This window comes from Salvelinus alpinus, chromosome 12 (assembly GCF_045679555.1).
Source record: "Salvelinus alpinus chromosome 12, SLU_Salpinus.1, whole genome shotgun sequence".
Lineage (NCBI taxonomy): Eukaryota > Metazoa > Chordata > Actinopteri > Salmoniformes > Salmonidae > Salvelinus > Salvelinus alpinus.
The window spans coordinates 39,577,519-39,592,372 of NC_092097.1; the positions used below are offsets into that span (position 1 = coordinate 39,577,519).

At 36.9% G+C, this 14,854-nt stretch overlaps 1 protein-coding gene across 8 annotated transcripts in view; it reads left to right on the plus strand.

Annotated features, from left to right (window-relative positions):
• Positions 1-14,526, plus strand: part of LOC139536115 (pleckstrin homology domain-containing family A member 6-like) — a 335,460-nt gene extending 320,934 nt beyond the window's left edge. For all 8 annotated transcript variants that reach the window (XM_071336301.1, XM_071336297.1, XM_071336296.1 and 5 more), the window contains one exon: positions 9,796-14,526. Coding sequence is in view for 1 of the 8 variants with exons in the window: in XM_071336300.1 (XP_071192401.1) it covers positions 9,796-9,839 (44 nt within the window). In the remaining 7 variants the exon portion in view is untranslated. The remainder of the gene's footprint in view (positions 1-9,795) is intronic.
• The last annotated feature ends 328 nt before the right edge of the window (positions 14,527-14,854 follow it).

Sequence of the window (14,854 nt, forward strand, 5' to 3'; positions counted from 1 at the left end):
CTGTTATTACTATTATCACAGGGTCAGATCAGTATGGATAAGCTGTTATTACTATTATCACAGGGTCAGATCAGTATGGATAAGCTGTTATTACTATTATCACAATGTCAGATCAGTGTGGATAAGCTGTTATTACTATTATCACATGGTCAGATCAGTGTGGATAAGCTGTTATTACTATTATCACAGTGTCAGATCAGTATGGATAAGCTTTTATTAGTATTATCACAGTGTCAGATCAGTATGGATAAGCTGTTATTACTATTATCACAGTGTCAGATCAGTATGGATAAGCTGTTATTACTGTTATCACAGTGTCAGATCAGTATGGATAAGCTGTTATTACTATTATCACAGTGTCAGATCAGTATGGATAAGCTGTTATTACTATTATCACAGGGTCAGATCAGTTTGGATAAGCTGTTATTACTATTATCACAGTGTCAGATCAGTATGGATAAGCTGTTATTACTATTATCACAGTGTCAGATCAGTATGGATAAGCTGTTATTACTATTATCACAGGGTAATATCAGTATGGATAAGCTGTTATTACTATTATCACAGGGTCCGATCAGTATGGATAAGCTGTTATTACTATTATCACAAGGTAATATCAGTATGGATAAGCTGTTATTACTATTATCACAGTGTCAGATCAGTATGGATAAGCTGTTATTACTATTATCACAGGGTCAGATCAGTATGGATAAGCTGTTATTACTATTATCACAGGGTCAGATCAGTATGGATAAGCTGTTATTACTATTATCACAATGTCAGATCAGTGTGGATAAGCTGTTATTACTATTGTCACATGGTCAGATCAGTGTGGATAAGCTGTTATTACTATTATCACAGTGTCAGATCAGTATGGATAAGCTTTTATTAGTATTATCACAGTGTCAGATCAGTATGGATAAGCTGTTATTACTATTATCACAGTGTCAGATCAGTATGGATAAGCTGTTATTACTATTATCACAGTGTCAGATGAGTATGGATAGGCTGTTATTAATATTATCAAATGGTCAGATCAGTATGGATAACCTGTTATTACTATTATCACAGTGTCAGATCAGTATGGATAAGCTGTTATTACTATTATCACAGTGTCAGATCAGTATGGATAAGCTGTTATTACTATTATCACAGGGTCAGATCAGTTTGGATAAGCTGTTATTACTATTATCACAGGGTCAGATCAGTATGGATAAGCTGTTATTACTATTATCACAGTGTCAGATCAGTATGGATAAGCTGTTATTACTATTATCACAGGGTAATATCAGTATGGATAAGCTGTTATTACTATTATCACAGTGTCAGATCAGTGTGGACAAGCTGTTATTACTATTATCACATGGTCAGATCAGTGTGGATAAGCTGTTATTACTATTATCACAGTGTCAGATCAGTGTGGATAAGCTGTTATTACTATTATCACGAGATCAGATCAGTATGGATAAGCTGTTATTACTATTATCACGAGGTAATATCAGTATGGATAAGCTGTTATTACTATTATCACAGTGTCCGATCAGTGTGGATAAGCTGTTATTACTATTATCACAGTGTCAGATGAGTATGGATAGGCTGTTATTACTATTATCAAATGGTCAGATCAGTATGGATAACCTGTTATTACTATTATCACAGTGTCAGATCAGTATGGATAAGCTGTTATTACTATTATCACAGGGTCAGATCAGTTTGGATAAGCTGTTATTACTATTATCACAGGGTCAGATCAGTATGGATAAGCTGTTATTACTATTATCACAGTGTCAGATCAGTATGGATAAGCTGTTATTACTATTATCACAGGGTAATATCAGTATGGATAAGCTGTTATTACTATTATCACAGGGTAATATCAGTATGGATAAGCTGTTATTACTATTATCACAGGGTCCGATCAGTATGGATAAGCTGTTATTACTATTATCACAAGGTAATATCAGTATGGATAAGCTGTTATTACTATTATCACAGTGTCAGATCAGTATGGATAAGCTGTTATTACTATTATCACAGGGTCAGATCAGTATGGATAAGCTGTTATTACTATTATCACAGGGTCAGATCAGTATGGATAAGCTGTTATTACTATTATCACAATGTCAGATCAGTGTGGATAAGCTGTTATTACTATTATCACATGGTCAGATCAGTGTGGATAAGCTGTTATTACTATTATCACAGTGTCAGATCAGTATGGATAAGCTTTTATTAGTATTATCACAGTGTCAGATCAGTATGGATAAGCTGTTATTACTATTATCACAGTGTCAGATCAGTATGGATAAGCTGTTATTACTATTATCACAGTGTCAGATGAGTATGGATAGGCTGTTATTAATATTATCAAATGGTCAGATCAGTATGGATAACCTGTTATTACTATTATCACAGTGTCAGATCAGTATGGATAAGCTGTTATTACTATTATCACAGTGTCAGATCAGTATGGATAAGCTGTTATTACTATTATCACAGGGTCAGATCAGTTTGGATAAGCTGTTATTACTATTATCACAGGGTCAGATCAGTATGGATAAGCTGTTATTACTATTATCACAGTGTCAGATCAGTATGGATAAGCTGTTATTACTATTATCACAGGGTAATATCAGTATGGATAAGCTGTTATTACTATTATCACAGTGTCAGATCAGTGTGGACAAGCTGTTATTACTATTATCACATGGTCAGATCAGTGTGGATAAGCTGTTATTACTATTATCACAGTGTCAGATCAGTGTGGATAAGCTGTTATTACTATTATCACGAGTATCAGATCAGTATGGATAAGCTGTTATTACTATTATCACAAGGTAATATCAGTATGGATAAGCTGTTATTACTATTATCACAGTGTCCGATCAGTGTGGATAAGCTGTTATTACTATTATCACAGTGTCAGATGAGTATGGATAGGCTGTTATTACTATTATCAAATGGTCAGATCAGTATGGATAACCTGTTATTACTATTATCACAGTGTCAGATCAGTATGGATAAGCTGTTATTACTATTATCACAGTGTCAGATCAGTATGGATAAGCTGTTATTACTATTATCACAGGGTCAGATCAGTTTGGATAAGCTGTTATTACTATTATCACAGGGTCAGATCAGTATGGATAAGCTGTTATTACTATTATCACAGTGTCAGATCAGTATGGATAAGCTGTTATTACTATTATCACAGGGTAATATCAGTATGGATAAGCTGTTATTACTATTATCACAGTGTCAGATCAGTATGGATAAGCTGTTATTACTATTATCACAGGGTCAGATCAGTATGGTAAGCTGTTATTACTATTATCACAGTGTCAGATCAGTGTGGACAAGCTGTTATTACTATTATCACATGGTCAGATCAGTGTGGATAAGCTGTTATTACTATTATCACAGTGTCAGATCAGTGTGGATAAGCTGTTATTACTATTATCACGAGATCAGATCAGTATGGATAAGCTGTTATTACTATTATCACGAGGTAATATCAGTATGGATAAGCTGTTATTACTATTATCACAGTGTCCGATCAGTGTGGATAAGCTGTTATTACTATTATCACAGTGTCAGATCAGTATGGATAAGCTGTTATTACTATTATCACATGATCAGATCAGTATGGATAAGCTGTTATTACTATTATCACAGGGTCAAATCAGTATGGATAAGCTGTTATTACTATTATCACAGGGTCAGATCAGTATGGATAAGCTGTTATTACTATTATCACAAGGTAATATCAGTATGGATAAGCTGTTATTACTATTATCACAGTGTCAGATCAGTATGGATAAGCTGTTATTACTATTATCACAGTGTCAGATCAGTATGGATAAGCTGTTATTACAATTATCACAGTGTCAGATGAGTATGGATAAGCTGTTATTACTATTATCACAGTGTCAGATGAGTATGGATAAGCTGTTATTACTATTATCAAATGGTCAGATCAGTATGGATAACCTGTTATTACTATTATCACAGTGTCAGATCAGTATGGATAAGCTGTTATTACTATTATCACGAGGTAATATCAGTATGGATAAGCTGTTATTACTATTATCACAGTGTCAGATCAGTATGGATAAGCTGTTATTACTATTATCACATGATCAGATCAGTTTGGAAAAGCTGTTATTACTATTATCACAGGGTCAAATCAGTTTGGATAAGCTGTTATTACTATTATCACAGGGTCCGATCAGTATGGATAAGCTGTTATTACTATTATCACAAGGTAATATCAGTATGGATAAGCTGTTATTACTGTTATCACAGTTTCAGATCAGTATGGATAAGCTGTTATTACTATTATCACAGGGTCAGATCAGTATGGATAAGCTGTTATTACTATTATCACAGTGTCAGATCAGTATGGATAAGCTGTTATTACTAGTATCACAGGGTCAGATCAGTATGGATAATCTGTTATTACCAGTATCACAGGGTCAGATCAGTATGGATAAGCTGTTATTACTATTATCACAATGTCAGATCGGTGTGGATAAGCTGTTATTACTATTATCACATGGTCAGATCAGTGTGGATAAGCTGTTATTACTATTATCACAGTGTCAGATCAGTATGGATAAGCTTTTATTAGTATTATCACAGTGTCAGATCAGTATGGATAAGCTGTTATTACTATTATCACAGTGTCAGATCAGTATGGATAAGCTGTTATTACTATTATCACATGGTCAGATGAGTATGGATAAGCTGTTATTACTATTATCAAATGGTCAGATCAGTATGGATAACCTGTTATTACTATTATCACAGTGTCAGATCAGTATGGATAAGCTGTTATTACTATTATCACAGTGTCAGATCAGTATGGATAAGCTGTTATTACTATTATCACATGGTCAGATCAGTTTGGATAAGCTGTTATTACTATTATCACAGGGTCAGATCAGTATGGATAAGCTGTTATTACTATTATCACATGGTCAGATCAGTTTGGATAAGCTGTTATTACTATTATCACAGGGTCAGATCAGTATGGATAAGCTGTTATTACTATTATCACAGTGTCAGATCAGTATGGATACGCTGTTATTACTATTATCACAGTGTCAGATCAGTGTGGATAAGCTGTTATTACTATTATCACAAGGTCAGATCAGTATGGATAAGCTGTTATTACTATTATCACAGGGTCAGATCAGTGTGGATAAGCTGTTATTACTATTATCACAGTGTCAGATCAGTGTGGATAAGCTGTTATTACTATTATCACAGGGTCAGATCAGTATGGATAAGCTGTTATTTCTATTATCACAGTGTCAGATCAGTATGGATACGCTGTTATTACTATTATCACGAGGTACGATCAGTATGGATAAGCTGTTATTACTATTATCACGAGGTCAGATCAGTATGGATAAGCTGGTATTACTATTATCACAGGGTCAGATCAGTTTGGATAAGCTGTTATTACTATTATCACAGGGTCAGATCAGTATGGATAAGCTGTTATTACTGTTATCACAGTTTCAGATCAGTATGGATAAGCTGTTATTACTATTATCACAGGGTCAGATCAGTATGGATAAGCTGTTATTACTATTATCACAGTGTCAGATCAGTATGGATAAGATGTTATTACTAGTATCACAGGGTCAGATCAGTATGGATAAGCTGTTATTACCAGTATCACAGGGTCAGATCAGTATGGATACGCTGTTATTACTATTATCACAATGTCAGATCGGTGTGGATAAGCTGTTATTACTATTATCACATGGTCAGATCAGTGTGGATAAGCTGTTATTACTATTATCACAGTGTCAGATCAGTATGGATAAGCTTTTATTAGTATTATCACAGTGTCAGATCAGTATGGATAAGCTGTTATTACTATTATCACAGTGTCAGATCAGTATGGATAAGCTGTTATTACTATTATCACATGGTCAGATGAGTATGGATAAGCTGTTATTACTATTATCAAATGGTCAGATCAGTATGGATAACCTGTTATTACTATTATCACAGTGTCAGATCAGTATGGATAAGCTGTTATTACTATTATCACAGTGTCAGATCAGTATGGATAAGCTGTTATTACTATTATCACATGGTCAGATCAGTTTGGATAAGCTGTTATTACTATTATCACAGGGTCAGATCAGTATGGATAAGCTGTTATTACTATTATCACATGGTCAGATCAGTTTGGATAAGCTGTTATTACTATTATCACAGGGTCAGATCAGTATGGATAAGCTGTTATTACTATTATCACAGTGTCAGATCAGTATGGATACGCTGTTATTACTATTATCACAGTGTCAGATCAGTGTGGATAAGCTGTTATTACTATTATCACAAGGTCAGATCAGTATGGATAAGCTGTTATTACTATTATCACAGGGTCAGATCAGTGTGGATAAGCTGTTATTACTATTATCACAGTGTCAGATCAGTGTGGATAAGCTGTTATTACTATTATCACAGGGTCAGATCAGTATGGATAAGCTGTTATTTCTATTATCACAGTGTCAGATCAGTATGGATACGCTGTTATTACTATTATCACGAGGTACGATCAGTATGGATAAGCTGTTATTACTATTATCACGAGGTCAGATCAGTATGGATAAGCTGGTATTACTATTATCACAGGGTCAGATCAGTGTGGATAAGCTGTTATTACTATTATCACAGGGTCAGATCAGTATGGATAAGCTGTTATTACTATTATCACAGTGTCAGATCAGTATGGATAAGCTGTTATTACTATTATCACAGGGTAATATCAGTATGGATAAGCTGTTATTACTATTATCACAGTGTCAGATCCGTATGGATATGCTGTTATTACTATTATCACAGGGTCAGATCAGTATGGATCAGCTGTTATTACTATTATCACAGTGTCAGATCAGTGTGGACAAGCTGTTATTACTATTATCACATGGTCAGATCAGTGTGGATAAGCTGTTATTACTATTATCACAGTGTCAGATCAGTGTGGATAAGCTGTTATTACTATTATCACAAGGTCAGATCAGTATGGATAAGCTGTTATTACTATTATCACAGGGTCAGATCAGTGTGGATAAGCTGTTATTACTATTATCACAGTGTCAGATCAGTGTGGATAAGCTGTTATTACTATTATCACGAGGTACGATCAGTATGGATAAGCTGTTATTACTATTATCACGAGGTCAGATCAGTATGGATAAGCTGGTATTACTATTATCACAGTGTCAGATCAGTATGGATACGCTGTTATTACTATTATCACGAGGTACGATCAGTATGGATAAGCTGTTATTACTATTATCACGAGGTCAGATCAGTATGGATAAGCTGGTATTACTATTATCACAGGGTCAGATCAGTTTGGATAAGCTGTTATTACTATTATCACAGGGTCAGATCAGTATGGATAAGCTGCTATTACTATTATCACAGTGTCAGATCAGTATGGATAAGCTGTTATTACTATTATCACAGGGTAATATCAGTATGGATAAGCTGTTATTACTATTATCACAGTGTCAGATCCGTATGGATATGCTGTTATTACTATTATCACAGGGTCAGATCAGTATGGATCAGCTGTTATTACTATTATCACAGTGTCAGATCAGTGTGGACAAGCTGTTATTACTATTATCACATGGTCAGATCAGTGTGGATAAGCTGTTATTACTATTATCACAGTGTCAGATCAGTGTGGATAAGCTGTTATTACTATTATCACGAGGTCAGATCAGTATGGATAAGCTGTTATTACTATTATCACGAGGTCAGATCAGTATGGATAAGCTGGTATTACTATTATCACAGGGTCAGATCAGTATGGATAAGCTGTTATTACTATTATCACGAGGTCAGATCAGTATGGATAAGCTGTTATTACTATTATCACGAGGTCAGATCAGTATGGATAAGCTGGTATTACTATTATCACAGGGTCAGATCAGTATGGATAAGCTGTTATTACTATTATCACAGTGTCAGATCAGTATGGATAAGCTGTTATTACTATTATCACAGTGTCAGATCAGTATGGATAAGCTGTTATTACTATTATCACAGGGTCAGATCAGTGTGGATAAGCTGTTATTACTATTATCACATGGTCAGATCAGTGTGGATAAGCTGTTATTACTATTATCACATGGTCAGATCAGTGGGGCTAAGCTGTTAGTACTGACAACACTCAGTGGTTTGGTCTCTGCATGCCTCATGTTGCTCTAGTTGTGTCCTAAATGGCACCCCATTCCCCATTCCCCAGGTTGAGGCCTATGGGACTAGGGTGGCATTTGGGATACAGCCTCTATTTTTCTGCCTTGGACCAGTCAATTTAGAGCTCTACATGTTGAATAAAGCCAGGCTGCCACATCCAACACATATTCAGCAATGAACCCAAGTAATGATAAACTGCTGTTTCAGACTTTGAAGCTAACAGACATCACATTCAACTAATAAGAAGAGGATCACTCTTACTGTCAGCACTTTAGTTTAATCATATCATGTGTACAGACTCGGATGAATACCAGATATTTGAGTTAGTTTAAATATTGAGGGATCGACACTGGGTGGTTGCGACGGTAATGCAACCATAATCTTTATAAGCCCTCCAGAAGACATTCTTGTCATTTCTGGTCAAGAAATCAAACCTCAAAAACTACACTGATTTATTTCCTTTTCATTGTGTTTGGCAAAAACAACTCAAGATATCCGCCTTACTTTTAAACATTGGCAGGATCACACATGGCCCTTACAAAAGCCAAATGCACAAATTGAATGCAGACGTACACCAATGGCACAAGACTGCAATGCCTAAATAGACCTTGAAGTCCATGGGTAGTATCTTTGGTTCTGCCTGGTTTATGATGTTCAGGGTCTATTGTCCATATACTCACACCAAACATACTTCCGTGACTTTCTATGGTCATTGTTGTTGTTTACAAGCTGATAAATCAGCACATTTCCTAAGACCATTGTGGACTTGTTTTACCCAAAATTACAACTATGCAGGAAAAGTATGTTAGCTGGAAAATTACTCAAGTTGATGTTGCACTGCGACTTTCTTGGCCTGGTTGTGACAACTATTGAATCCCTTCAATAACCACTCTCCCACATAACAGGGGCACTTCCTGTACTGTGCGACAGGATTCTCAGCTGTGATTGGTTCAAACTGGCCTGGAGCGGTTGACCGAAATGAGGCAGCATAGAGAGTTGTCCTGCTGTCAAATTAGCATTTAAAGTCACACGAAGACATAACAGAATGGGATCTCATATGAGTTCGGATGCATTTCCTTTCCTTGCTTTCAGTTTTCATTGTGTCTCTGTTTGAATGTTTTGTAAGAGTTTTACTGGAGTTAAAGTGTATTCTCTCTCTCTCCTTCCCGTCCTCCCTCTATCTATCACTATCTCTATCTCTGTGTCTATCTCTGTGTCTATCTCTATCTCTGTCTCTAACTTTGTCTCTGTGTCTATCTGTCTCTATCTCTGTGTCTGTCTCTGTGTCTCTCTGTGTCTATCTCTGTGTCTATTTCTGTGTTTATCTATGTGTATATCTCTGTGTCTATCTCTGTGCATATGTATGTATCTATCTCTGTCTCTATCTCTGTGTCTATCTCTGTGTCTATCACTGTGTCTCTCTGTGTCTATCTCTGTGTCTATCTCTGCATCTAACTCTGCGTCTATCTCTGTCGCTGTCTCTATCTCTGTCTCTATCTCTGTCTCTATTCCTGTGTCTATCTCTATCCCTCTCTCCCTTTCTCCCTTTTTCATTTCTAGCTCAAGCACTGGCTGCCGTTAAGTTTGATGGAGCATCCTTCTGAGGATCCACTGGAATATAAAGAATAAGCCCAAAGAAACTGGTTTTGTTTAGTCTCTGACCGTACGCCCGCCGGTGTATAAACCCAACGACCTCCACAACAACACAACAGGAAAAAGGAAGCTGTCACAGGAAGTCTGGAAAGTTGGCCACCTGAGGACGTCTTCAAGCCAAACAGACTAATGATGGAGTAACTTAAACTTAATGTCCACACCTCCCACCCACCCCAGGGGCTGCTATAACAGCATCCTCCACTCTCCTTCTGTCAATGACCACATTTACACTCTTCCTCTCAGCCTAGGCCTGGTAGAAAATAGCTTCTCTATGAGGGCAGGAAAAGCAAACAAAACAAAAGCAAATTCACAATTTTGGGTGTACACAATTTTTTGATGCAGCATCTGAAGCTACTAAACTAGCCATAGAGCATAGGGTGTATACAGTACATTACTCATAGGGTGTATACAGTACATTACTCATATGGTGTATACAGTACATTACTCATAGGGTGTATACAGTACATTACTCATAGGGTGTATACAGTACATTACTCATAGGGTGTATACAGTACATTACTCATAGGGTGTATACAGTACATTACTCATAGGGTGTATACAGTACATTACTCATAGGGTGTATACAGTACATTACTCTAACATGGTCTCCGCCATGCTAAACAGACAGTCAGACAGTGTTTCTCTGTTACTCAGCTCAGAACGGTATCTGCTATGGAAAGATTAGAAGTACCACAGAGACTAGAAGCCAAGGACAGTAGAGTTTTGTGACTGAACGGTTCAGGAGAGCACTTATTGTACGTGATGCACAGATCTCAGTTAAGATGATTAGGGAAGAGGACTGGCTGAGCTGGACTTCAGGAAGAAGGTAGGAAGGTTTTTAATGGTGCAGAGAGTAGTAGAACAAATCAGAGACTGATGTGTTTAGTGTAACAGAAAAAGGTCACAGAGGAGAAGGAGGTGAACGGAGGGTGGTTCAAGAACCATAAAGAGATAAAAGTAGCAACAGTAACAGAAGGTACCAGAACAGAATACGGCATCTTAAGAGCAATGTGGTCTTCTCTCTATTTGACTCCTGGGTCATGTAGTCTTGTTTCTGATTGGCCCCTGGGTCATTGTCTCTAACTCAGTTAAACAGCCCTTGACCCTCAGAGGCCAGTAGCGGGAGAGCTGTACTGCATGCAAGCAAAGTGTCACACACATACACACACACACACACACACACCATTCTTTCCCACCTCAATCCACTGGTGTCAGGGCATGGGTGTACAGCAGTGCGTGATGAGCCACCCCCCCCCCCCTATTCCTTTCCAACCCTCTCATCCCAGGTCAGGAACACACCTGTTGAACACTTACCTGACCCACTGTGCCTGCCTCCCAGCCCCTTCTCCAGGCTTGGCTACCCCCTTCGGTTCCCTCTTCTGTCTACACCCCGAGCTTGTTGGAACCTGTATGTGTATGTGTGTGACTGTCTACAGGAAGACCCATTCTGACTCTGGTAACTGTGAATCTAGATGTGAGTAAAGCCCAACCACCTTTAGCAATAAAGCCACTGTCTTCTCTTACTCCTCTCATTGCTAGGACCTTTCTTCAGTGGTACAGTACGTCAATAGCTAAATGTCTGGATAAAATCCATGCATACAGTAGCAGTCAAAAGTTTGGACACACCTACTCATCCCAGGGTTTTTCTTTATTTGTACTATTTTCTACATTGTAGAATAATAGAGAAGATATCAAAACTATGAAATAACACATATGGAATCATGTAGTAACCAAAAAAGTGTTAAACAAATCAAAATATATTTTATATTTGAGATTCTTCAAAACAGCCACCCTTTGCATTGATGACAGCTTTGCACACTCTTGGCATTCTCTACACCAGCTTCATGAGGTAATCACCTGGAATGCACTTAAATGAACAGGTTTGCCTTGTTAAAAGTTAATTTGTGGAATTTCTTTCCTTCTTAATGCGTTTGAGCCAAAGTTGTGTTGTGACAAGGTAGGGTTGGAATATAGAAGATTGTTTGGTAAAAGACCAAGTCCATATTAACTCAAGAACATCTCAAATAAGCAAAGAGAAACGACAGGCCATCATTACTTTAAGACATGAAGGTCAGTCAATCCGGAAACTGTTAAGAACTTTGAAGTTTCTTCAAGTGCAGTTGCAAAAATCATCAAGCACTATGATGAAACTGGCTCTCATGAGGACCGCCACAGGAAAGGAAGACCCAGAGTTACCTCTGCTGCAGAGGATAAGTTCATTAGAGTTACCAGCAGCTCAAATAAATGCTTCACAGTGTTCAAGTAACAGACACATCTCAACATCAACTGTTCAGAGGAGAATCAGATCTTCGTGGTCGAATTGCTGCAAATAAACCACTACTAAAGGACACCAATAAGAAGAAGAGACTTGCTTGGTCCAAGAAACACGATCAATGGACATTAGACCGGTGGAAATATGTCCTTTGCTCAGATCAGTACAAACATGCGATTCTGGTTCCAACCGCTGTGTCTTTGTGAGATGCAGAGTAGGTGAACGGATGATATCCGCATGTGTGGTTCCCACCATGAAGAATGGAGGAGGTGTGATGGTGTGGAGGTGCTTTGCTGGTGACTCAGTGATTTATTTAGAATTCAAGGTACACTTAACCAGCATGGCTACCAGAGCATTGTGCAGCAATACACCATCCCATCTGGTTTGCGCTTAGTGGGACTATCATTTGTTTTTCAACAGGACAATGACACAAAACACACCTCCAGGCTGTGTAAGGGCTATTTGACCAAGAAGGAGAGTGATGGAGTACTGCATCAGATGACCTGGTCTCCACAATCCAGGTGAAGCAGGTTGAGAGAATGCCAAGAGTGTGCAAAGCTGTCATCAAGGCAAAGGGTGGCTACTTTGAAGAATCTAAAATCTAAAATAAATAAAACATTTTATAACACATTTTTTGTTACTACATGATTCCATATGTGTTATTTCATAGTTTTGATATCTTCACTATTATTCTACAATGAAGAAAATATAAAAAATAAAGAAAAACCTTTGAATGAGTAGGTGTGTCCAAACTTTTGACTGGTACTGTACATATACAGGTATATAAATATATATACATACAGTACAGTATAAAGTATGTGGAAAGATGTCAGTGGAAAAAAGAAGTGGCCTTAGAATTGTAAGTCTGCTAGTTGGAACACTTGTGTTAAGATGGGCCAGCAACTTGCATCACAGCCAGCTTACAGTGCATAAATATCAGAAAACAAAATGCATCCTACATGTATCATATCCCTAATATTAAACAGTGCCATGATGAAGTCTGAAGCTATTTTAGCATATAGAGATGGTTTATCTTGTCATTCTGATCAGACAGATAAACAGATAGAGATATCCTGGTAAGGGTTGGAGGAAAGGAATTCTATCTGGAGTGAAGGACGTTTAATGGTGCAGTAATGTGCCCTATTCTGCTTCTACTGCGTTCCTCCCATGCAAGTTGTTGACCCATCCTTTGTATTTGGTCTGTCTCTCTTGACACAAAATCTGTTTGTCAGTTTGTCAGTCGATCACTGTCAGCGTCTCCAGATTTAACCTGTGGCCTTTGCGAAAGTCCAGCCCTTTTTATTGCCTTTCATTCATTCCTCCCTCCATCACTATCCACCCATCTCTCCCTCGTCTCTTTTTCCCTCCATCCCTCCCTCTGTTTCTCTCTCTTTGTCATATTGGCTCAAGAGGTAATGTTGTGTCTGTACAGAAAGACATGTTTCTTCAGACCAGCCAAGATGTTTGATGGTACGTGAAACGTGTAAACACAAAGCAGATTATCAATCTCACGAAGCAAAAATCAACAGGTCTGAGGAAAATAGTTATATTTTTTCTTGTTTTGAGAAAGGGAAAAATAAGGTCAAAAAGATGCACAACATATTTTTTTAGACACATGGGTATTTGATGATTAAAATAAGATTTCAGCCAACAGGTTACATTTTTAACAAGTAATCAGGAATGTTTAGAATTTTTTACGACATTGGGGAACAATTGTTGCAGAAATATTTTATTTAGGCTATTTATTGCTTTTAAGAATTGATTTTGGAAATGGTTGATTTTGGTTGATTTTGAAAATATAGGTATTTTTGGAACAATTGGCATCAGATGTGTTGAGAAATACAAAAGCCAAATAAGGGGTGTCCAATATTTGATAACAAATGAAGCATTTATGGCTAATAATGATGTGGAGAGATTTAGCACATTGGTCAATGTACATATTTCTTATTTGAACTACGTATATCTTAATAATAACATTAACTGTTACTATTTTGGGGAAATACACAAACTGCTTGAACTATGCAAATAAAAAAGTGAAAAACCATATGCTTGCTTAGGAAAACCTTCTTGCAATAAAGTGAATGTATACAATAAAGTATGTTTTACTCTTTAGATGCTTTCGGAATATTCACGCTGTACTTTATAAGAAAAATTATCGTAATCATTGATATTATTAGCGTTATTGTTTTGATCATAATATTGATGTTGACTAGGCCTATCACTGCCAAAATAATCACACTACTGAGATTGATTGCTCACCTTTTTGTCTGTTATATTAATAGACCTTTACTTAAAATAACATAAGGACTCTGTTATATAATATCATGTGTATGTCCGGATAAATAAAACTGATGATATCATGTCGACTTTGAAGACTGACTGGATTTGTGGAAAACACTGTATCAACTGTCACTTGACTTTCAGAATTTCTTTGAAACTTTCTCTTCTGCATCTCGGACACATTTGACTGACAGATTATCACCATGGATTGTAAATAAGAATTTGTTCTTAACTGACTTGCCTAGTTAAATAAAGGTTAAAAAAATATATAAATACTCGATTAAACACAGAGGTCAATCTTCGTTGCTTCGCATGGGGAACACTTTCTGGATTATGCTATGGTCAAGAGCCTACTACTATACTTCACAGGGAACTCCTCTATTAAAATATATTTTAATTTCTATAAGGTAAAGC